Source organism: Piliocolobus tephrosceles, chromosome 16 (assembly GCF_002776525.5).
Source record: "Piliocolobus tephrosceles isolate RC106 chromosome 16, ASM277652v3, whole genome shotgun sequence".
NCBI lineage: Eukaryota > Metazoa > Chordata > Mammalia > Primates > Cercopithecidae > Piliocolobus > Piliocolobus tephrosceles.
The window spans coordinates 37,945,939-37,972,037 of NC_045449.1; the positions used below are offsets into that span (position 1 = coordinate 37,945,939).

At 36.7% G+C, this 26,099-nt stretch overlaps 1 protein-coding gene across 2 annotated transcripts in view; it reads right to left on the reverse strand.

The window, feature by feature from the left end:
* ANKFN1 (ankyrin repeat and fibronectin type III domain containing 1) overlaps nt 1–26,099 on the reverse strand; it is a 374,035-nt gene that overhangs the window by 278,892 nt on the left and 69,044 nt on the right. For both annotated transcript variants that reach the window (XM_026456748.1, XM_023204555.1), the window contains one exon: nt 18,882–18,922. Coding sequence is in view for 1 of the 2 variants with exons in the window: in XM_023204555.1 (XP_023060323.1) it covers nt 18,882–18,922 (41 nt within the window). In the remaining variant the exon portion in view is untranslated. The remainder of the gene's footprint in view (nt 1–18,881; nt 18,923–26,099) is intronic.

Here is a 26,099-nt window from a genome sequence, read left to right on the forward strand (position 1 = left end):
CTGGGAATTTTATAATGCTTTTTCAGTTTCTCCGAATAGAAACTCCCCCACAACATGTATGACTACCCTTTAACATTCACGTACCAGATTGTATCATAATTATTAGTTGTGTATTATATACATCAAAGGAAATGGCCTGTGTTTTTTAAACGTCTAATTGAAAATGTGAAGTTTCTTTGTTTCTTTACGGAATTGTAGCAACTCACATACAGCATCAGTCAAATCAAAGTTCTGATTGGCAATTTGCAATTTTGATTAATACAAATTATAACATTTATTGTTAATTAACTATTTACTTAGTAGGCTAAGCCCTTCAAGGCATGTGCTCCACCAGGGAAAAGAATTGCAAAAGGAGTTTGTAAAGAAAATACTAAGAAAAGGCTAGAAACCAGATAGGTCCAACACATATGGCTTGAGCTGTAGCCATTAACTTTAGTTACAAAGTGGGTCAATGGCTAATATTATGATGTATCTGTTAGAGACTTGATATCTTTGAACATATTATTTCCCTTCTTTTTTATTATCTTAATCTGAATACAGTAGATTATTTTCTTAGGAGAGGAACAGATAAAAGGTCTCGGTTCAAACCTCACTAAGCCTCTGCCCGTGATACTACACTTCATCAGAGCCAAAAGGCCAAGAAGTGATTGCCCATGATACTATGAATGAGTCAGGTTTGCTCCAAATAAGCAAATTAGGAAGAAGACCTCTGAGTATCCCAAGTTATATTTCTGATGCAGTTCGGAATCACACTGCAGCTCCTACTGACTCATCTGATTAATGGCAGTGGGGGTGTAGAACTATAGAAGGGAGCAACTTTGATTGTGAGTGCCTGTTTCTGGAAAAATTATATCTATGCATCTATAAAGAGATGCTATATTCTAATAGGCAGGGCCATTTTAACTTGATTCAGGGGAAGGGGCCCATCTGCTTTTTTCTCTTTGACCTTTTGGTAAATTGATGTTACCTGTCTTTGTCTTCCTTTTTAATACATTGTAACAAAGCTCTCCTATTAAAAGAATCCATAAAACATGACTTAGTGCTATAACAAACCTACAAAAACCAATTACCAGCAGGGCTCCTGCAGGTCTGTGTTGAAATGTCCAAGTAGGATTCTCCAGTTTCCTTAGAAAAGTGCTTTTCCCTTGATAGTGTCTCCCAGCTTCCACTTCTGTTTCATCTTCATTTTAATGACATAATTAAAAAGCACTAGAATGTTTCTACTTTAAAACGTTATAAATGAATTTTTATCCAGATAAAACAGTATTATTTTAACTGTTCACTATTAGCTTTAAAATGTTACTGATTAAATTTTAGAATTGCTATCAAGTCACAGCTCATGTGGCATTTAGGGTTTAAAATTAGCGTGTAAGGTAAAAATAATCAATTGTCAAAATTAGCAGTGAAATTTCATTAAATCACTCCTAAAGTACACTACAGAACCACCTTTCAATAAGTCCAGCAGAAGTGTGGCAGGAAGGATCGCTGGTGAGAACCAGATAAAGTAGTTGTCTTCTGTTGAGGTGCCCTGATGTTAGAGAACAAACAAAGGAAAAACCCTCTAAATACTAGATTCACTGTCTGCTTGATGAGCTCTTTACTCTGTGAGAGTTATAAAGGGCAGGGAATGAATTACCTGAGCAACCACAGCTTCAGAACCTCCACTGATGCCTGTGCCTAGTAAAGGGTCAGTGCGTGGAAAGGCATATAATATTTCTCACATGATTTAGCTGTTTTTATTTTCCAGAATGATATATATTAAATTTGTCTTTTGCAGAAATAGACTATTAAATACAAAGAATTTGAAATACAAATAGGGTTTTTTTTTGGAGCTATATCCAGCAAATTTCAAGGGGCTATAGACAAGTAAGCAATGTATGATTCATACAATCAATATTATTGAAAGCCTCTTTTGGGAAACATATATTGAAATTAGAAAAACCTTAATTACGAAGACTAAGGAAATATGTTGAAATCTGAATGGAACAAAAAATTGCCCATCTGAGTGATCCTTGTCTAAATTAAACCCTTCCAAACACAAAGCAGTGGCTTAAATTGTCTATTTTACTGAGGAGCAAACTGGGACAAGCTTCAGAGAGCCACAATGGAAATTCTAGGAAGCTTGGTCTCTGTACGCTCTATACCCTGCTGGTACTCTTAGTAAGTACAGCTCTAACTGCTCTGCTAAGGTCGTCTGGACCCAGCAATGCTCATTCCTTGCCTGCTGGCTGTATGCAGCCTGCCTGGATTCATGAAATGACTCAGCATATAGTTTCAAGCACAAAAATCCAAAAACCATAAAGATGAATGGTAACATCACTCACTCCTTCAGCTTTCTCATACCTTGGTATTGAGAAAACCCTTCTAAGCTGAGTAATTCCATTCTCTCCTTTGGCTGCTGGACCCTGAGAGTTGAAGATTGAGAAGTTCATGATGCATTAACTGTGAGTCATGGAGCCAGCTTCTTCTGGGCATGTGACTTTGGGTACCAGCACACAGGGAATGCTATGTCAAATCTTACTGAGGAAATATTCCCTGAGAGCTATTCTGCCCCATCTTCACTTTACCTTTTCTACTGGAATATAAGCTACTTAAGGTAATAGGCATTGTTTGTCTTTTTTTTAATTGACTTCACCTAGCACAGTGTCTGACAAATAGTACATGTTGATACATATTTTTAAAATTAATGTGTTTAAGTTTACAAGATGTGAGTAGAGAAAGAAAGCTCATCACTTACACAGTATTTTATAGTCACTCCTTTTCTGCCGCATGCCACATTCTATGTATGCCACTCAGAACTTCTCTCCAAACAACACCCTATCTCCACCTTCCTGCTTTCCTAGTGGTCACTACTAGTTCCACTTCCCACCCCTGACATGTCATGAGGGTCTGTGGCTAAACTAGGGCTAACTGGCTTCTCCACCCCAGTACAATGAAGTTTCATTTAACTAAAAATGTCTTCAAAGGCCCAGAACTACAGAACATGATAATTACGTAGATTTCAAATTTTAATTAAAAACCTAACATTCTTGAAACACTCCTTAGTGCATTTGGAGATTAAAACTAATTCCAGATTTAAAGTGCATACGTGTGTGTGTGTGTATGTGTGTGTATATATAATTCTATAGATCACAAGTTAAACTGAAAACTAAGGAGATAAACAGGGGATGGGATGCGGGTGGAGGTGAAGCCCTTAGCCACCTGGGCTTCCATCTGGAATCAGAGCTAGGAAGGACTAGAATCAGGGAGGGCTAGGAGTTTAGCACCTGTAGTTTACTACAAAGTAAAAATACTTCATATCAAGTAGACATCTGAAGATGCGCTTACTACTTGAAACCAGGAGTTAATGTAGGTCTTCTCAGTTTGTCAAAGGGGCAGAAATAGGCCGCTGTCCTTGAGACTATTGAGTTGTGGCCCAGGAAGGCTGGAAACACTGGCTTCACCTTACAGGCATCAACTGAGCCAAACTACCACTAGCTTGGAGGCTTGGCTCTTGGATAGTCCCAATATCACCATGGAGCAGGGGCATAATCCCCTATTAAAGGTATGGTTGGAATGGGAGTCTTGGGTGAGGCCCTCAGTAGAGGCAACAGCAAAACCTTTAGATAAGGAGGACTAAGGAGAGTGAGATGGAGGGAGGAAGAGAAAGAGAGGAAAGTCTCAAAGAAAGTAAGATATTCATAAAATTCCCAAAGCACAAAGAAATTCAATGCTAAATAAATGTAGAAAAGAATATAATGACAACCACAACAACAAAAGAAAATTATAGACTATTCTTACAAGTGAACATAAATGAGAAAAATTGAATGAAACATTTGCAAATTATATAGCAATACATTTTTTAAAAGCATTACCAAGTAGACCGAGAATGCAATAATAGTTTAATGTCAGAAAATCTATGAATATTTCACATGAAAGGATCAACAGAACAAAATGATAGCATCATCTCTATAGAGGCAGAAAAATATTTGATAAAATTAAATACACAATCATGATTAAAAAAAAAAATCCTAGTAAACAAGGAATGAGAAGACTTTCTTAACCTAATGGAAGTCATTTAACAAAAAACATACAGCACACATTATTCCTAACTGTGAAATTTTAAATAAATTCTTATTAAAGTCTGAGGCAAGTCAAGAATAGCTGTCATCATCCTGGTACTCAATATGAATTGAAGACCCAAAGCAATGCAATAAAATCAACAAGATCAGAGGCTCAAGAATTAGAAAGCATGATACAAAATTATTCTTATTTGCAGAGTATATGATTATAGACAATCTTTGAATAATCTACAGAGATACCATTAAAAAATTAGAGAGATTAGTAGTGTTGCTGGATTTAAAATCAAACATGAAAGTAAACTGTATTCCTAGATAGCAAGAATAACTATTTGTAAAAAGTATAAAGATCATTCACATTAAAACTATACTAATAAATACATCAAAAGATATTTCATAGTTTTGTAGAGAATACTATAAAATATTTTTAAAGTTTATAAGAGATTAAATATATTATACAACATGTTATACCCATGGATGCAACAGTACAGTATAACAAAGATGCCAATTCTCCTGAATATAAATTCTATATAATTTCATCAAAATTCTTATAGTGATTTTTGTGGAAATTGACAGACCAATCTTAAAAATCACACAAGAAATTGAAAGACAGAGAAGATATAGATAATACTGAAGAAAAAGATCTAGTTACAGAACCTTGTCCTATCAGCTACTAAAAATTACAGCAGTCCTACCTTACTTACAGTTTCATTTTCTGTGGTTTAAGTTACCAGTGATCAAACATTATCCAAAAGTATTAAATGAAAAATTCCAGAAATAAACAACTGTTAATTTTAAATGATCCACCATTCTGAGTAGGGTGATGAAGTCTCACACCATTACACTTTGTCCCAGCCTGGCGTGAATCCTCTCTCTGTCCAGCATATCCACGCTGAATATGCTACCTGCCCCTTAGTCACTTAATAGCCATCTTGGTTATGAAACTGATTGTCATAGTATCCATGGTATTGCAGTACTTATGTTTATAAGTAATCCTTATTTTACTTAATAATAGCCCCAAAGCACAAGACTAGTGATATTGGCATATTGTTTTAATTGTTCTATTTTATTATTAATTGTTATTAATCTCTTACTGTACCTAAGTTATAAATTAAACTTTATGATAGGTACGTTTGCATAGGAAAAGACATAGTATATATAGTATAGGTTTTGGTACTTTTTGCAGTTTCAACCATCCACTAGGGGTCTTGCAACTTACTCCTCATGGATAAGGGGAGATTGCTGCAATTTAATGCCAGTGTTTTAAGAGAATGCGCCTTTGGGTCAGAGAATGATCAATAGGCTATTTGAACAGAGTAGATTCCTTAGAAACACATCCAGACATATGGAAAGCAAGCTCATGATAGAGATAGCATAGCAATTCCATGGGGAAATCACGGACTGTTTGTTTCTTACATTGTATGGAGTGAGTTGATTTTCCATAAGAAAAATATAAAGTTAGACCCCCTACTTCACAGCATGCAAAATATAACTTTCTTTTTTTGTTTCTTTTTTTTAGAACAGGGTCTCAGTCTGTTGGTCAAGCTAGAGTGCAGTGGCACAATCATAGCTCACTGCAGACTTGAACGCTTGGGCTCAAGTGATCCTCCTGCCTCAGCCTCCAGAAAATATAACTTTCATATGGATAAAAAACACAAATGAGAAATCAAAACTTTAAAACTTACATAACAATGTACAGAAGCATATCTTTACATCTTCAAAGCAGGAAATAAAAAAAGTTTTAAATGAAAATCTTAAAAATATAGATTATGTTAGAATGTCAATGTCTCTATAATTAAAATGATTCTACAAAAAGTTAAAAAAAAACAGGCCAACAACAGAGTTGGAAAAGATATTTGCATATAACATACAATAGATTACTAAATGAAAGAGATAATTAACTTATACAAAACCATAAAAATAAAATAGTAGCTCATTAAAAAAATAGTAAAATATGTGAATAGACAATTCACAAAAATATGACCAAGAAACATATTAAAAGATGCTTAATTTCACTAGAAATTTGGGAATTGAAAACTGGAAAAATGACACACCATTTACTCTCATCATATTGAAAAAATTTTTGAGGTCTGAAAATAACCCATGTTGGCAAAGATTTGGGGAAATCGAAACTTACATGACCTGCTCATACAAATGTAAACTGGCCCCCTAGGAGGGTTATTTGGCAAGATCTGGTAATATTAATGAGATATATATCTTATAATCCAATAAGTTTACATCTTGGTATCCTGGAGAAAATTCTGCCCAGGTGCATGAAGCTACACGGATAATAATTGCAGTATTTTTTTATAGCAAAAATTGTCAACAACCTAATTGTTCACCAATAGAATGAATGAATGAAGGAAGGAAGGAATGAAAATAGCAATATATTCATGCAATGGAATACTATCTAGAGTTAAAATAGCAAATTATACCCACATGTCCAGTTGAATAAATCTCAAAAACATAATGTTGACTGAAAAAAAAATACAGAATGGCACATATAACTTGGTATCATTTATGAAAACTTAAAAATTATGAAGCAGTGATGGATATTGCTCACTGATAGAGAAAAACAAGGACAAGCACACAAGATTGTGATTTTTTTTTTTTTTTGAGAATGAAAGAGCAGAATCAGATCAGGAAAGGGGTATATGAAGATTTAATTATATTTAAAATAATTTATTTCTTTAAAATCTATACAAATCTGAACCAAAAATTGATGTACTCAAATTAGTTAAATGTAAGTGACAAAACATAGGTACTCATTATATTATTTTCTCTATGTTTGAAATATTTCATAACGCTTCTTCTTCTTAATGAAAAAGCCTATGAATACTACACTAAAAATGTCAATCATTATGTTTTTCTATTCACAGCTCCCTAATATGTAAGCTGTCCTTGTCCATAGTCCTTGATGTTCCTCTGACCCTATCCCTTCCCACAACTCTGCTGGAGTCACATCTAAAGCAACCAGAAGTGTTTCAATCTGAGGAACCCCATTTGTATGCTGACCAGTAGCCTGCCAAGGAAAAAAGACTTGAACCATGTGAATTTTTTTCTTTGGAGTTTAGAAATCCTTGTGGATTTCCCAAGTGGAAAGAGGAGCTAAAATGTCTAATCCTTGATGCCTGTGGCTGCCATTTTGGGACATATACAATCTGGAGAGTAAATAGATTGGCCTTGTCAACAGAGGTAGGTGATACTATGAGGCCCCAGAGAGAAGACAGCAGGTCTGATTCCTTTAAAAAAATATGTATTTTAGCTTCTAAAAGGTTGACACATTTAAAAAGTTGTACACATTTATGGAGTAAAAGGGATATTTTGATACATGCATACAATGTTGTAATGATCACATCAGGGTAACTGGGATATCCATCACCTCAAACATTTATTCTTTGTGTTGGGAACACTTCAATTGTTAGCTTGTGGCTATTTTGAACTATTGCATCACATTATTGTGAACTACCTTTCCCTACTTCACTATTGAACACTAGATCTTTTCCCTTCAATCTAACTGTAATTTTGTAGCCATTAACCAACCTCTCTCCATTTCTTATGGAGCTCTGCAGCTCAGATTAATATAAGATGCAATTAAGCTTTTTTTTCTATTTGTGGATTTCATGAAATATCTGTACCTTACAATCCTCTCCTCCCCATTCTCTTTAACTTGTGATTCTTGTAGTCGAAAAAATTGTTTAGAAAAGATAGAATGATGAAATCTTTGAATCATCATCAATACTAAAGATGAAAACATTTTCATGGCAAGGATGATAGAAACTGCCTGCTGAAGACTTAGGAGATTGTCTCTGATCTTTGGCAAAAGTCTAAAACAGATTTAAAAAAAATTGTAACTTGAGAAAAAAAATCAACTTAATATTCACAATCATATCCCAATCTCTTCTTCCCACTTCCTACCCTCACTGCTGTCTAAAGAGGAAGGACCAGTGTTATGCTAGAGATGGTTTGTACCAGTTTGCCGGGGAGCAACTGCCAGATTTTCAAGAATTTGTAAGCTATTTGTTAAACACAATCATTGCTACAAATTAAATTATTCAAACTTAGTTGAATAACTTGCATTAAAATCAAGGGACTCATGGTATGCTGTCTGCATGAGACCCATCTCACATATAATGACACCCATAGGCTCAAAATAAAGGGATGGAGGAAATCTACCAAGCATATGGAAATTAGTAAAAAAGCAGGGGTTGCTACCCTAATTTCAGACAAAACAGACTTTAAACCAACAAAGATCAAAAAGGACAAAGAAGGGCATTACAAAATAGTAAAGGGTTCAATTCAACAAGATGGTCTAACTATCCTAAATATATATATACTGAACACAGGAGCACCTAAATTCATAAAGCAAGTTCTTAGAGGCTTACAAAGAGACTTAGATTCCCACAAAATAATAGTGGGAAATTCCAACACTCCACTGATGGTATTTTTGAGGACAGATCATTGAGGCAGAAAATTGACAAAAATGTTCAGGACCTGAACTCAACATTGGACAAAACAGGTCTGATAGACCTCGTCAGAACTCTGTCCCCAACAACAGAATACACATTCTCCTCATCACCACATGGCACATACTTTAAAATTGACCACAAAATTAGACATAAAACAGCCCTCAGCATATGCAAAAGAACTGAAATCATATCAAATGTACTCTTGGACCACAGCACAGTAAAAATAGAAGTCAAGACTAAAAAAATTGCTCAAAGCCATGCAATTACATGGAAATTAAACAACATTCTCCTGTATGACTTTTGGGTAAGTAGTAAAATTAAGGCAGATACCAAGAAGTTCTTTGAAACTAATGAGAACAATGATACAACATACCAGAATCTTTGGGACATAGTTCAAGCAGCCTTCAGGGGGAAATTTATAGCACTAAACTCCCACATCAAAAAGTTAGAAAGATTTCAAATTAACAACCTAACATCACAACTGAATGAATTAGAGAAGCAAAAGCAAGCCAACCCCAAAGCTAGCAGAAGACAAGAAATAACCAAAATCAGAGCTGAACTGAAAGAAATTGAGACACACAAAAAACCATTCCAAAAGATCCAGGAGTTAGTTTGTTATAAAAATTAATTATATATAAGCTACTAGCTAGACTAATGAAGAAGAAAAGAGAGAAGATCCAAATAAACACAACTAGAAATGACGAAGGGAATGTTACCACTGATCCCACAGAAATAAAAATAACTATTGGAAACTACCATGAACACCTGTATGCACACAAACTAGAAAACCTAGAAGAGATGGATAAATTCCTGGACATATACACCCTCCCAAGACTGAACCAGGAAGAAATTGATTCCCTGAACAGACCAATAATGAGCTCCAAAATTGAATCAGTAATAAATAGCTTACCAACCAAAAAAAGGGCAGGACTGGATGAATTCACAGCAGTATTCTACCAGATGTACAAAGAGATGTACAAAGATGCAGGTGTTTAGATCTGGTACAATTCCTACTAAAACTGTTCCAAAAAATTGAAGAGGGAACTCTTCCCCACCTCATTCTACAAGGCCAGCATGATCCTGATGCTAAGACTTGGTAGAGACACAACAACAACAAAAACTTCAGGCCAATATCCTTTATGAACATTGATGCAAACATCCTTAATAGAATACTTGCAAACCAAATCCAGCAGCATATTAAAAAGCTAACCCACAACAATCAAGTAGGCTTCATCGCTGGTATGCAAGGTTGGCTTGACAAATGTAAATAAATGATATTCATCACACAAACAGAACTAAAGACAAAAACCACATGATTATCTTAATAGATGCAGAAAAGGCTTTCAATAAAATTCAACATCAGTTCATGCTAAAAACTCTCAATGAAGGAACACAGCTCAAAATAGTAAGAGCCATCCATGACAAACCCACAGCCAACATCATACTTAAAGGGCAAAAGCTGGAAGCATTTCCCTTGAAAAATGGCACAAGTCAAGGATGCCTTCTCTCATTCCTCATACTCAATTTATTAGGTTGGTGCAAAAGTAATTGCCGTTTTTGCCATTATAGTAAATGTAAAAGCCACAATTACTTTTGCACCAGCCTAAGAGTATTGGAAGTCCTGGCCAGAGCAATCAGGCAAGAGAAAGAAATAAAGAGCATCCAAATAGGAGGAGAGGAAGTCAAATTACCCCTGTTTGCAGACAACCTGATTCTGTATCTAGAAAACCCCATAGTCTTGGAATAAAAACTCCTTCAGCTAATAAACAACTTCGGCAAAGTTTCAGGATACAAAATTATGTTCAAAAACCACTAGCATTCCTATACACCAACAACAGCCAAGCCAGGATCCAAATCGGGAATGCAATCCCATTCACAATTGCCACGAAAAGAATAAAATATCTAGGAAGACAGCTAACCAGGGAGGTGAAAGGTTTCTACAATGGGAACTACAAAGCATTGCTCAAAGAAATCAGGGCCAGACGCAGTGGCTCACTCCTGTAATCCCAGCACTTTAGGAGGCCAGGGCAGGTGGATCACAAGGTCAGGAGTTTGAGACCATCCTGGCTAACATGGTGAAACCCCATCTCTACTAAAAATACAAAAAATTAGCTGGGCGTGGTGGCACTTGCCTGTAGTCCCAGCTACTCGGGAGGCTGAGGCAGAAGAATCGCTTGAACCTGGGAGGCAGAGGTTGCAGTGAGCTGAGATCACACCACTGCACTCCAGCCTGGGCAATAGAGTGAGACTCCATCGAAAGAAGGAAAGGAATGGAACGGAAAGGAAAGGAAGAAGGAAGGAATCAGAGACGACACAAATAAATGGAAAAACATTCCATGCTCATGGATCACGGATAGGAAGAATCAATATAATTAAAATGGTCATACTGCCTAAAGTGGTTTACAGATTCAGTGCTATTTTTATCCAACTACCAATGGCATTTTTCACAGAATTAGGAAAAACAATTTCAAAATTCCTATGGAAACAAAAAAGAGTCTGAATAGCTAAAGCAATCCTAAGCAGAAAGAACAAAGCTGGAGCCATCACGTTACCCAACTTCAAACTATAACACAGGGCTGCAGTAACCAAAATAGCATGGTACTGGCACAAAAACAGACACATAGACCAATGGAACATAATAAAGAGCCTAGAAATAAGGCTGCACACCTACAACCATCTGATCTTTGACAAAGCTGACAACAACAATCAGTGAGGAAAGAACTCCCTGTTCAAGAAATGGTGCTGGGGTAACTGGCTAGCCATATGCAGAAGATTGAAAGTGGACCCTTTCCTTACATGTACAATTTCAACTAAAGATAGATTAAAGACTTAAATGTAAAACCCAAAACTGTAAGAACTCTGGAAGACAACCTAGGCCATACCATTGTGGACATAGGAATGGACAAAAATGACATGATGAAGATGCCAAAAGTAATTGCAACACAAGTAAAAGTTGACAAATGGGATCTAATCAAATGTAAAAACTTCTGCACAGCAAAAGAAACTACGAAGAATAAACAGACAATCTACAGCATGGGAGAAAATATTTGCCACCTATGCATCTCACAAAGGTCTAATATCCAGCATCTGTAAGAAATTTAAACAAGTTTCTAAGAAACAACAACAACAACAAAACATTAAAAAGTGGGCAAAGGACACGAACAGACATTTTTCAAAAGAAGACATACATGTGGCTGACAAGCATATGAAAAAAAGTCAAATATCACTGAACATTAGAGAAATGCAAATGAAAACAACTGTGAGATACCATCTCATACCAGTCAGAATGTTTATTAGTAAAAAGTAAAAAAAAAATAACAGATGCTGGCAAGGTTGCGGAGAAAAGGGTACACTTAGACACTGTTGGTGGGAGTGTAAATTAATTCAACCATTATGGAAAGCAGTGTGGTGATTCCTCAAGGAGATAAAAACAGGATTACTATTCAACCCAGCAATCCCATTAATGGGTACATACCCAGAGGAATGTAAATCAGTCTACCATAAAGACACATGCATGTGAATGTTCATTGCAGCACTAGTCACAATAGTAAAGATATGGAATCAACTTAAATGCCCATGAATGACAGATTGGATAAAGAAAATGTGGTACATACATACCCTGGGATACTATGCAGCCATAAAAAAGAATGAGATGATGTCTTTTGTGAAAGCATGGATGGAGCTGAAGATTATTATCCTTAGCAAACTTATGCAGGAACAGAAAACCAAATACTGCATGTTCTCATCTATTAGTAGCAGCTAAATGATGAGAACTCATGGACACAAAGAAGGGAACAACAGACACTGGGACCTACTTGAGGGTGGAGGGTGGGAGGAGGGAGAAGATCAGAAAAAGTAACTATTGGGTATTAGTCTTAGTACCTGGGTGATAAAATAATCTGTACAACAAATTCCTGTAACATAATTTTACCTATACAACAAACCTGCACATGTACCCGTTAACTTAAAATAAAAGCTTAAAAAAAAAACCCAAAGGAAATAAGTGCTAAAAACTCATCACTTCTTAATTATTTTGCTGCATTTTAAATTACCTATGCTTTTTAGTTTATTTGCATGTTTTGTATCCGTATGGTATGAATACCATATAAAGGTGTGTTGCTGCACATCTTCCTAATTACACATTTAGTGACATCACGTTAACTTGAAAATGGCCATGGCAGGAGCATTTACACCACAGAAATTGGCAAATGCTACCAACCAGGTCTTGATTTATTGTTTTGTTAATCATCTATGTTTAAGAAAGTTATGAGAATGTTACTAATGCAGATTAAACAAAAAGGAATGTTCTGTCTGTAGCTATCATACTGTGAGTAACATGGAAATTTCAGGAAATATTCAACTGTATTCAAAACTATTATCCAGTTTAGCAAAGAAGTTGTTCACATTACTGATGAAGAGTGGACCTGTGATGTATATCTTTTCTGCTTCATTTTTGTCTCACTCATTAACATATATATATAAATATCAACAACGTTTACATGGAAACTATACTCATTCATCAATCATAAATTTTGTTACACATCTATTATATCAGTAAAAGTCATAATATATATTATACATTAGGCATATAATATATAATGTACACACACACATACACATAGGCACACATACACATCTTTTCACATGCCACTTGGAAGGGCCACATAAAATTATATAGGGAATGGAGGAGTTATAGACAGAAAAGATTAGGCTAGTAATTTAGTAGTTCTGGAGAATTGGACATGATTAGGAGAGAAGAGGCAAGTGAGAAAAAAACAAGAACAAAACAGCACATTTTGTTTTTATAACGCAGAGAGAGAATGGTAAAATGTTTCAGTTGTTACTCAAAATGAGAAATTTGGGTTAAGAAGATCTTTAGAATATTTTGCTGTAGAATGTAACATAATTCCCCTTTGAAGGACTTTGGAAAAAATTTACATTGTCGTCACTTTTTTAGATGTTTTGATTTTTTCATTTTCTAATGAATGTCTGAGCTTAAATGGCCCATGAAGCAGTCAGTTATATTCAGATCACACTAGCATTTTGATAATAAAATTATTAGTTGATGTCAAGATGGGTTTAATATGAACAAGTTATACCAAAGTTATTTTTTGTTCCTCTTAGGATTGGGTGGTTCTATTAGCATATATTGAAAATAATAACAAAAGCAACAACAATATAACTATTACTACTATTATTATTTTTATATTACCAGTAATTTTTCTATATTCTTTACGTGTAATTTGAGCATGCATTTACATGCCTCACAAAAACATTATGAGGCAGACACAAATAATTTATTATTACATTTTACTTGTCAGGAACAGACAAGGTGATCTAATTTGCTCCAAAGCACACAACCAGTAAAGTCTAGCAAGATTAGAATTCAGACTATCTAGCCCTTGAGGTGGCACTATTAGTTAACTCTCCAATGCTACAAAATTGCTAAGCATTAGCAGTATAGTGTATTTTAAGTATTTATCTTAGTTTCTAAAGGGCACAGATATCAGTTTAAAGACAGGTTCCAGACTGGGTGTTAGAAAGCTACTTTGTATTTGATTCTGTTGATTGAGTTAATATAAGCATTTACTGAGCATCTGGTTGTTTAAGAGAATATCACAGACATTTCAGGAGAGACAAAGATGAATAAAACATGGTTCCACCTTTGAGGAGCTTAAAATCCAGATATTCACTGTCTTTACCAATCTCTTGAATGAAGCCAAGAGGCAGATTAAACTGGCAAAGGATTTAAAATGATTCAAATTCAAAAAACTCTGAATAGTTTCACTTATATTCTGAAATTACTAAGTGTTGCAGGGATAAATGTATTTTGCATCATATTCAAAACCAAGTGCAAAGATACATGACTGAAAAACTGTTTTTGTAGCAGCTTTTGTATCTAGAGGTTTTAGACTAACCTCAGGACCAAAGCGCTGTTAAAATTTTTGATGTGTTCTTAGTTATTGTCATAAAACTAACACACCAGAATGAGCATTCCTTTTTGTTTTTGTTTTTTCTAGAGACTCTATACTGGTCAGCCATCTTAGCAGTATTCTTTTCAGTTCAGGCTGTAACATTTTAAAAGGAGCATTGAAAAATACAACTGGGATAAATGGAAAAGGATAACTAAACCAAGTCAGGTAAAGAATGGCTGAAGGAATTGAGGATGTTTAACCTGGACAAGCAAGACTCAGAGAGTATACGGGATCAGATTCCAAAATACTTGAAGGGTTGTCATGTGGGGAAGGAGTCAACTTCTGAGCTGCTCCAAAAGGTAAAACTAGCACAAATGACCCAAAGTCAGATGGAGGTTATCTCGGGTTAGCAAAAGAAAGTTTGAATACTGAGCTATTAAAAAATGGATTCAGTTACCATGTGAGATAGAGGAAGGGCTTTGAGAGAACAAGTGAGGACAGCTAGGGGTGGGCTGCTGAACTGCATCATATTGAAAGCATCTTCCAAAATCAAAGTTCCATGATTTATGATTCCATAACAGAAGTAATTCCCTAAACGTTTGTAACACACACACAGTAAAATCATATTTTCCTGAAATATGTGAAATTTGGGGGATTGTAATTAACATATGAGTAGCAATTAGAAGTACAAGAAGCAGTGATATTTAGGTCATGACAAGAGAAGAAATACGTGGCCTTTGTGCATGGAAAACCTAAGAACAATGGGCATAGGCCCTGGGAGTCCACTCCATGGGAAACAGAGGACTGTTTTGATATAAAAAAGTGAACAGAGAAAGAATACAAGGTTAACACTGGATGCAACTTTAAATCCTTCAGCACAGTGCCTAGCAGCCATAAAAAAGCAAACAAAAGTCTGCAAACTCTTTCCAGAGGCGATGAATAGAAACAGAACAAATCACTCTCGCCTAGATAAATGCTACATCCCTGTACTGCTTTGCTGACCACAGACCTCCTCTGCAAAGGGCATTAAAGCCATCAGGAAGGGGAAGAAAAGGCACCCAGAATGAAGGCAAAAAATTCTGGTGCATAGCTCTTGAGCTAATTTACACGAAACAAGTTAATGTAATTGGCAAATGGATACTTAGAGATGGAACATTTAAAGAAAATCCCTCTATAAGAGGCCAAGGAGACAGTGAAAGAGACTGCTCTAGGCTTGTTGAATACACGAAAAAAATGAAGAGAAAAGATTGACGTTGTAACCCAAACAGAGCTCAGTGGAGAGGTAAGAAGAATTAAGAGAAGTACAGGTCTTTGCCCAGACGATGAAAGACCAGCTAAAATCCTAGCCACACCATGCAATTTATTAAAAGTTGTTTCTTCCCCCATAACCAACCAGCTTCCACTAGTCTCTAGCGTTCTTTCTGACTTATTTCATTAACATTTCCTTCTTTTTCTGGAGCAGTCAGGGCCCCAGGGAATCTTTCTTTTTCCCCACCTCACCCCCACCAATGGGGCATTGAATGAGAGCCAGGGTGTTGTCTGTGAAAAGAGAAATTGCAAAACCACAAATTGCAGAAAATGGTTACTGCCAAAAATCGAAAGGAACACACGATATCACCATGCCTCTTAAAAAGCAATTGCGCATTTTACAGGCCTCTGGATAATTCAGGTTTGTTTGGCAACTTTCTCACCCATACCACCCAGAAGATAATTCTCTTCCACCAGAGGCAGTGGTCCCAAAGAATATGAGAAGTTGAAAATAAACAAAAGAATGTGGGTGCAAGTCTTTCCAGAGCACTGACCTGGCCCAATAGTGTTCTATTTTCTTCTATTGTGTAGTATTAATTTGAAAGCCCAAAGCTTGCCACCAGAATCCCAAGGACTCCCACTAAAACAGGGAGGGTCTCCAATAATTTAATAAGATTATTGGTAATACAAAGCATTTTTGATGGTAAAATTTTTCCAAAACATTATATTATGTGATTATCACAACAACCCTTTGAAGGGATCAGGAAAAATGTCTTCCTTCCTTCCTCTCTTTCCCTAAAAAGATAGTTTGAAACTGAAGGGTTAAGTAACATACTGCAAATCAGACTACTGAAGGAGTGAACTGGGACTTAGCCATTAGCCTTTTGATTTTTTCTCCTGAGTTCCTTCCACCACCCAGCCTTATTCCTCTATGGGGGCATATTTTCCTGACTTGGATGAGGCTGTCCTCCATCCGTGGGTTGGGATTTTATGTGTTGCATATACATTTGCAGGATCTTCACTTGGAAAGTCTCCTGTCATTCACTGTAGATGTAAGTCTTGTCTGAATGGAACGTTGATTAGGTCGTTTTCCATTTGCATTGGTTGAATAATACAATCATCATGAGGACAAAATGTCAACTCCAGAGGGGCTGATTCAACGTAGTTGCCAAAAGGAACCCAGGTCAAGACTGCCTGGTGATTTTAATGTGTTTCTGTGACTCCGTGGGTCAGACCAACCTTTCCCCAGTTGCTCAGAGATTGCTTGGGGAGCTGGGTAGACCCGTTTTGTCTGGATTGTGTATAATTCCAGTGCAAGCTTCCTTCTTCTCAAAATATTTACTAATGAAACATACAGGGTCACTAAGCACCCTGTATGTTTCTAAGAAAAAAAAAATGTGAAAAGAAAACAAACAATCACAAGTTGAGACCTCTAAGGTAAAATAGCCACTCCCCACCCACTTTTTTTATTTTATTTTTTTCAGTCTGAAAGATAAAGGGCACTTTCAACTGAAATTTTGATGAAGAGATCCTAGGGTAACACGTAGGTGTTTAAATTTACATATAGTGACTTAAAAATGCTGCCTTAAATTGCTCTTCATCAAATTTTCACGATTAATATACACCAAGTATCTTTCGGTATTTAACATTAACTCATTTAAAATACCAGTAAAACCTAAATAGGCAGTAACAGTATGGTAAAGAGCCAGCAAATATGAATATGCAAGAAAGTAAATATAGGCAATTTCCCCTGAACCGCTTTCTGTGTTCAAAAGAAAGAATACAGTCAAAAGTTAACATTTGTACAAACAATACACTCATGATAGCCCATGAAAAGGAGAATACTCGTACAATCTAACATGACTTTCTTGGTAAAAGCTGCTTAAAACATTCATAGCATGCAGGTGTCTTGATAATGCAATAAAGACTAAAGCAAGATAATACAGAGATTAACATTTTAAAAAATTTCAGTGAATGCGTAATATGTTGACATTAAATCTGAATGTTTTGAGGGTGAATGTCTTTTGTGCTAACGCTTGAATATTTGATGTATAGCAGTGGGATCAATTTATTCTAGACAGCAAACAAAAAACTATCATCCAGGGAAATCAGTAAAAACTAAGTTTTTCCTGCAGTTCAGCTGAACACGTAATCTTCTCAGGGACTGAGTGATTCAAAAGAGAATTTATTAGAACATGTATAATATATACAATTTAACTGTGCTCTTTGGTTTCTGATAGGTACTAGAATGTCTAATTAAATGCTTCAGTGACTACTGAGATGCATTCTCTGCTGGAAATTCTGTATGAATTAGAAGCTGAGAGTTGATGTAGCGTCCATGAAGGTACATGACTCAACCATCTACCTTATAGTTGTTGATTACTTGCTTAGTGACAAGCAACTTACACATTTTGAGGTACTTTTGAACAGCTAGGGTCTTTATATTACAGCTAAATCTACCTCCTGCTTGTGGACATTGGATATTATTAAATTACACCAGAGACATATGAAACTTTCTTTTTTTCCTTTGTTAAAATTATTCTTACCTTCATTTCATTAAAAAAGAAAAAAAAAAATCACCCTAATTCCAAAGACAAAACTCAGGAACTCCCAGTTCAGATCTGCTATAATTTTATTTGGTCTTTCAGAATAGAGGGGATTTGTAATTAGGTATAGACACTGGAAGTACTAAGAATAAAGAAACATAATACACAGGATATTAGTTCTGGAGAGAATACTGGTTTCCAGAGTGGCCATAACGCAGTACACACAGGAAGGAATTATTAAGGTTACTACCATGCTGTTAAACAAGAAACAGTCTGTGACTACACGGTGAGGAGCAAATGGGAAAAGAGTAATAAATTAGTCATTTGAGAGAACTGAATATTTAAATGTTTAGTGTCACATGGTCATAATATATAAATGAACACTGCCTTTTTTTTATTCCTCACTTTTATCTAGCTTTAGATGCAATATTGTCACAACCACAATTAGGCTGAATCTACTTCCAAAATGGTTTCTGAAATGCTCCATGGTGTTACACAAATCAATAGTATGAAATGTTAGATTGGCTGTGTGTGTTGAGCTAGACTTTAAAAATGCAGCAATGTGAGATGGGAGCCTTAAAGATTAGGAGGCTTAGGAATTACAGCTGAGAAGTAGATACCATTTCAAGGAGGAAATGTACTTACATTTTGCTGCAAGTAAAATGCCTGTCTTTAAAGAGTAGCCTCTGAAACAAAGAAAGAAAAAAAGAATGTTAAAAAATTATACAACAATTAATTCAAAATGAAAAAGGAATCACATTTGAAGCCACTGACTGAAAAAGAAAAGACAGAGAGAAGCCTAGCCTACAGAAGAATATATATTTATTGGGAGACTTTTCTTGGGGATATAGGAGGCTGTAGCCCAGAAAGAAAACATTTATGCTAGCTGCTGTATCTCATCACATGCTCTGCTCCCTGCTCCTGAATATCCTAGAATTTCAAGACTACTTGATAATTGCTTTGTCTCCCAGGTCCAATCTTGGAGACAGAAAACATGGTAAGTCTGGCTGGCTCATTCAATGGCTTAGACGCTCATCACTCTCTTGCTTCTGGTTCACACTGACATTGTACCTTGTTCTTGTTGGCCAAATTCTGACACATTGTTCCTTTAAATGAAACTTCTCCTAAAGATATGGTTTTCTCAATTCATACTTATTAGGATAAATGGAAAGTTTTCTTTTCCAAGAAACAGAAAGCTTTTGTGGGAGATGCGAGGAGGGGGATTGAAACCAAAGCCAAGTTTCTCTTTATTCAAGATGTTGGTGAAAGGGGAGGGAGAAATAGACTGTGCCTATGCTTGGAAGGCCAGTTGTGCAGGCAATTTGTTCAGTGTGGCAGCCCACCAGACAATTCAGCTTGCTTCCAAATCCATAATTTATTGAACCTATTGTGGTTATATTGAAAGGGGTACTTTTTAGTGCAGTAGGTTTAATAGGAAATGGCAGGAAAGTCCCTATGATTGATATGAACTATTTGCATTCTGAGATTCAAGTGATTCCAGATCATCTCTAAGACTAAGCACTCAAATCGTGGTGTCCTCAGACCTACAGAAAGATCTTTCCACACCACCCGCAGTGATCTGGATAGGTCAGATTAGTTACTTCAGTGGAACAATGTTTTCCCAAGCTCTGCCATTTCTTAATAATAGCGTGATTTGGGCAAATTGGTTCAATGCTCTAAAATTGATAGAAATGTTACTAGTGGCTATTTCAAAGAATTGCCGTAAGGGTTAAATACAATTATATATATAAAATAGTTAGATAAAGTCCTCCTCGTGTCAATGTGCTCCAGAAGCAAGAAAATGATGAAAGTCTTAAGTCATTGAACTAGCCAACCAGACTTATCATATTTCCTGTCTCCAGCACTCTCTCCAGTACTACCTGGTGTCATTACTGTTGTTGTTATTATTATCAGCAGACCAAGTTGTAAAACCAAATTAAGAATATAAGATAAATCCATGAAATGGGAGCTGGGAAGGTAGCTATGGAGGTCTCGCTTGGGTAAGATGTCTCCATTTATGACAGTCAAAGCTGCACCCTTGTCCCAAATTCCTCTTCCAGATTTTCTCCAATTTTCATTCCTCCAACTACTCAATATCTCCAGTCATCCTTATTAAAAAATCCCTACCTGTTTTAGCAAGCCACCTAATTCCTCATTTACTATCTGTGAAGATGGTTAGGAGGGGGGCTTATTGATCGACAAATTGTTAAATTATTAAATTTCTGGGCCCACAAATAATACAGATAATTCCTCTTTATACAGGTAAGAGGTTGATACATTTTTATTGGACTGAATTTCTCAGAAGGATTCTATAGTTTGACCCAACCAGGTCTCACATGTGTCACTAACTGGAAGAAGTTATTATTATTAGTTGTTAGTTATTATTCTATAGTTTGAGCCAACAAGATCTCACATGTGGCACTAACTGGAACACTGTTCTGATCACAGCCTGACACACATTTCCTCCCACCCCCTGCCCTTCCAAACAAAAACAGTGCACTGAAAATTCTTCTGAAATTGTGTACCCTTCAGCTCCTTTGAAGAACTTGTTGCTAGGAAACAAATTTGGAACATTCTCACCTACTGAGAAAAGTTTTTACTGCTGTCTCACATAATGGGTTCTTCTTTGGCCACAAAAGTATTAACAAAGAAAATTATCTGTCTATTACTTGACAGATTCATTGGACAAGAAGTCTTCATTTGGGCAACATTTTCACAGCAATATCATTGATTACTTTGAAAACTATTCAGGGATGTCCTTGAGACTGCATTATGTATCTATTCAATTCAATGTTACTGATCATTTTTCTTGAGGTACAAAATAAATCAAGCAGTTAAGCATACTGTGGCAGTGTGCTTTTTCAGACCAGAGAGTTACATAAAAACTCACCTCTGCTTTTTTAAAGCTTATTTCCACAACAAAGAAAAACCTGAATTCTTAAAGGAGAAAAAGAGGCCTTCAAAGTATTAACTCCTTCACTGAATGCCTACTATGTGCAAGGCACTGTGCTGGGCCCTAATAACACATCCCCTCCCCTCGTGATTAACCTCTGTCTGGCTGGAGAGACAACTGGACAGTTTAGAGGGATTGCATCACAATGTAACACAAAGTTACAACAGTGGTCAGTGAGGAGGGAAGGTGAAATTGGGTAATCAATTCAGACAGAAAGGTCAAGGAAGTCTAATTTGGGGAAGCATTGAAATAGCATCTGGTAAAAAATTCATATTTAATAATAATAACAGTTACTATGGAGTGCTTAATGCATCGAGAACCTCCTAATGTACTGAGTAGTTTTTTCCTCATGGTAACCCTAGGGAGATATTATTCTTACCCTAGAGCAGGACATAAGAAGGCAGATGGCGAGTGTGGAGCAGACCAAGCAAGGGAACATCACTGAGTGCAAGACCCTGGGCAGGAGGAACTGGCTCATTTGAGGGACCACCATTTATATTATTTGCATATACTTTAGCAGAGTCCATTCTCCCACCACACAAGGGTCTTTAAGAGATCATAAATGCGGATCTTCTTATGTGGATCTTAGAAGACTTTAGCTAGGGAAGCCTAGTCTCTCTGCTCCCACATCAGGGGAGAAGTGAGGTACATCCCGACTCTGCCCTGTGCTATGCCCACCACAGAAGATCTGCATGGTCAGCAGGTTATCCTCCTCGGCTCATGGTAGGACATGCGCCTGATTCAGTAGCAAGGTTCATACAGAACAGACTTTGCCCGAATCCCTTGGGACACATTCTTTGGTCCCTTTGCTGAAATCCACTTTCATATGAGCTGTGTTGAACACTGAGGATACATCTCTGTCTGTGATCTCTTCTAAGAACTTTATCTTTAAACCAAGTGCTCAACTAGGGGATTCTCCATACCATTTATTGATCTCAACTTCTCACCCTGGTTCCTGTGGTTGATCCCATCTTGTTGTCATCTGTAACCTACAATTGATACTCATTAGAAAATAAGATCACTTAGATTTCTGAGTGTTCTATGCTGATTAGGATATCTGGTTTGAGTTGTCAGTTATTTAAAATGTTTATGGTTTGTAAAAAGTTGCATCAATGCAAGTATAATTGTATAATATAACCTATGGAGTAAAATCTCCTATATACCTATTCCTCTTTATGATACACAATAATCTAGTTCCTATATGTTCAAGATTATGAATTTTGAGATGAGGTGGCTACTGCCCTCTTATTCTGAATTTTGAATTAATTCTATCTTATGTTAATTTTACTTATTTGCTTAATGCTATGGTAGGACTACCTATTCTCTATCCCACTTATTATCAGGAGTATAGGTAACCACTTAAATTACCTGTGAAATTAATTTAAGAATGAAGGCTTTATTTAAGATAGAATATGCCAATTATCAGGTAATAATAAATAATTTATGAATAGTGTATCTCCTCTTTGCTTTGATCAAGTGTTTTTAAAAGCCAAGACTATGTGATGAAGGCATAGTGATGTGATGTCAAGAGTTGTAGGGGTTCTGCCCATGGCCCCCACTCTGGGGGCAGAAGCAATATCAGAGGGCCAGGAGTTCAAGTCTCGATTCTTCCACCAACCTCCAGTGTGACCTCTGGCCAGTTATTTAATCTCTCTAAGTCTCGAGACCTTCATCTATAAAATAGAAGTAAGAGTAGCACTGTACTTCTCCTAAGATTGTTGTGTTTATTGGAGGATAATACATATAAGGCATGTGGAAGAGAACTGGCCCAATCCTAGTGCTTACTGTGTGACAGTTATGTTGTCTTCATTAAGTCCACACTGAAAACTTATTGTACAAAGAACTGTACTACCCATTGGATTAAAATATTCTGTACTAGTTCCTTAAATGGTTACAATCGGGGGACATGACCTCTTTTTTCTCTGTGGGTTCTGATTTGACCCCACAATGAACTCAACTTCAAAAAGTGATATCAGATTGTTTTTCATGACTTCTAATAATTTTGCTCACAGTAGCTTTTTAATCTCTTGGCCTCACTCGTATTTTACTAATTTTATAAACACTGCCAATGGCTTCTGCTACGGTATTGGAATTTGCCGTTTTTTGTTTTTCCTAGCCTTGACTCTGTGCCTTTGCTGAGGCCTTGGTGAACCATTCCACTGACTTAGCATGTTTATTTATAAATGACTCCTTGTGTTTTGATTTCTTTATAACTTTTTAACAGTTACAAATATTTTTAATTTAAATAAGCAATTTTCATTATCAAACATTTAGAAAATATTTAAAAAACCCACTCAAATGAAGTAAAAGAACTCAGACTGCACAGATTTATTTTGAAGCACACAAAGAAGTAAACACTTTCCCCAACATCCCCATTTTTCAGAAGTAATTCTATCAACAGCACGTGAGGGTATCCTTCTAAATATTTTTATGCTTATGAAAGCATGCATATATAAACCTTTATCCATACATATGTATGTCATGAAAATTTTTACAACAAAAACAAGGTCGTGCTAGATAATTTTCTATAAGCCGTGCTAGATAATTTTCTATAATATGCTTTTATTCTCTTAATGATATTTTTGTGGACACTGATTCCAAGTCAGTGTACAGAGATCTTATTCTTTTTAGTGGCTAAGTAGGAATCATTTATGGACATGTCCTAACTAATCCTATATTCACAGACATTCAGGTTGTTAGTAATTTTTTGCAATTACAGTGGGCTTGTAATGACCAAGCATTTTGAACATTTGCTTTTAGATGTGTGGTCTTATACTGTAAAGTAGTTCTGTGAATTGCAAGTACTTTATAATAGGGTAGACGCAGCTTAATATTAGATGGGTTGTGCAAATCACTTTCAGGAAGGTTGAAACTATTCATCCTCTACCAACAAGAAGATGTGTCCTCCATATGTATTTTTCACTTAGCATGCATAATTTCCATTTCTTTGAGTTTTTCTTCTCTGTGTGCTAATCTTCCACCTGAACTTCAAGACACCTTATTCAGTTTTCAGCAATATTTTTGAGTTTCAAGAACTCTCTTTTTCTCGGATCATTCCTTTGTAATAATTTCCCTAGTCTACCTAGGAATTTGCATTATTTTCTTTTAGTGTCCTTTTTCTTTGTTTCTTTAAGACTACCTCACAGAGAGCCACTTGTTCTGATTGTGTTGTTCTTTCCTCCTTCAAACTGCTGAGTCATCTTCAATGCCTTGTGCATTTTTTCTCCTCACTGTTACTCGTCTGCAAACATCCAGATCTTTCTAACCCATTACAGGGAAATGAGTCCTCAGCACACATGTAGACAGGCTTTTGGGGTAGTAGTGGGTCTGCAAGTTGTAAGAGGCAAAGGAGGAATATTTTCCTGGTGAACAGGCTGGTAGGCTAGGACCCCTCAACTGAGGGTGCGGGGGAGGCCTCCAAGTTCTCAGGACCCTCCAGACAAGTTCAGAGTGTGGCAAGTCTCTTCGTGTTACACAAAAAGAGTATCTTTTGGGCTCCTCCCCAGCCACACATCTAAAGCAAGCAGTCCTGCTGAGAACAACCTCTAGGCCAGTGCTCCTGGGACCTGGCTCACCTGGGACCTTGCTAAAAAGCAGATTCTTGTTTGGAAGGTCTCGGGTGGGGACTGGAATTCTGCATTTCTTACTAGTTTCCAGATAGGGCAGTAGGCTCTATGGCGTGGGCCCTTTGGCCTGAAGAGAAACAGAGCATGTGTTCCCTGTTTCCTGGGAGGCAGGCATATTCCCAGGCTTCAGTGCCCTCACATTCCCCAGCCCTGTAAATGGTGGTGTCCAAAAGCTGCCAATCACTGGCTGAATCTGCCCACCACCTCCAAAACCTGCAAGCCAAGGTGTCGGGGAATCCTTCTGCACTGCCAACAAATGTAGGCCGAGCTTTTCCCACATACAGATAACTGTATTCGAAATCGCTTTGTCACCCCTGCAGAGAGCTGGGAAAGAGTTCCTTCAGGTAAAGTTCATCCATGTTTCCAACCACTTCAAATTATATTTGGACTTCTGTATATCTTGATTGCTATAAGAATATTTGAATTTTATTTTTAACCCTTTAAAATTGTTCTTGATATCTGGCTATCACTGAACTTCTTAACAGAAGTATTAATTTCTTGTACATCATATAAGCTTCTGTTTGATTCTAATGTTTATTGACATTTAATTTTCCTTATAAATTTTCATAATTTGGTCACCTTTCATCTACTTCAGGCCTTTCATCAATAGGCATATATACAAGCAGATGTATAAATATGGCATATGTTTATATATTTGATATAGTTTGGATGTGTACCCCACCGAAATCTCATGTTTAAACACAATCTCCAATGGTGTAGATGGAGCCTGGTGGGAGGTGACTGGATCATGGAAGGGGATTTCTCATGAATAGTTTAGTACCATCTCTTGGTACTGTCCTCACGATAGTGAGTTCTCATGAGATCTGGTCATTTAAAAGTGTGTGGCATCTTCATGCTCTCTCTCTTGCTCCTGCTCTGGCCATGTGACCTGGCTGCTTCCCCCTTCACCTACTGCCATGATTCTAAGTTTCCTTAGGTCTCTCCAGAAGCCAAGCAGATGCCAACATCATAATCCTGTGCAGCCTGCAGAAACGTGAGCCAATTAAACCTCTTTTCTTTATAAATTACCCAGTCTCAGGTATTTATTTCCTTCCTTCCTTCCTTCCTTCCTTCCTTCCTTCCTTCCTTCCTTCCTTCTTCTTCCTTCCTTCCTTTCTCCCTCCCTCCCTTTCTCCCTCTCTCCCTTCCTTCCTTCCTTCCTTCCTTCCTCCCTCTTCCCTTTTCCTTTCCCCCTTCCCCTTTCTCCTTTCTCCTTTCCTTTCCTTTCCTCCCTTCCTCTTTCTTTCTTTCTTTCTTTCTTTCTTTCTTTCTTTCTTTCTTTCT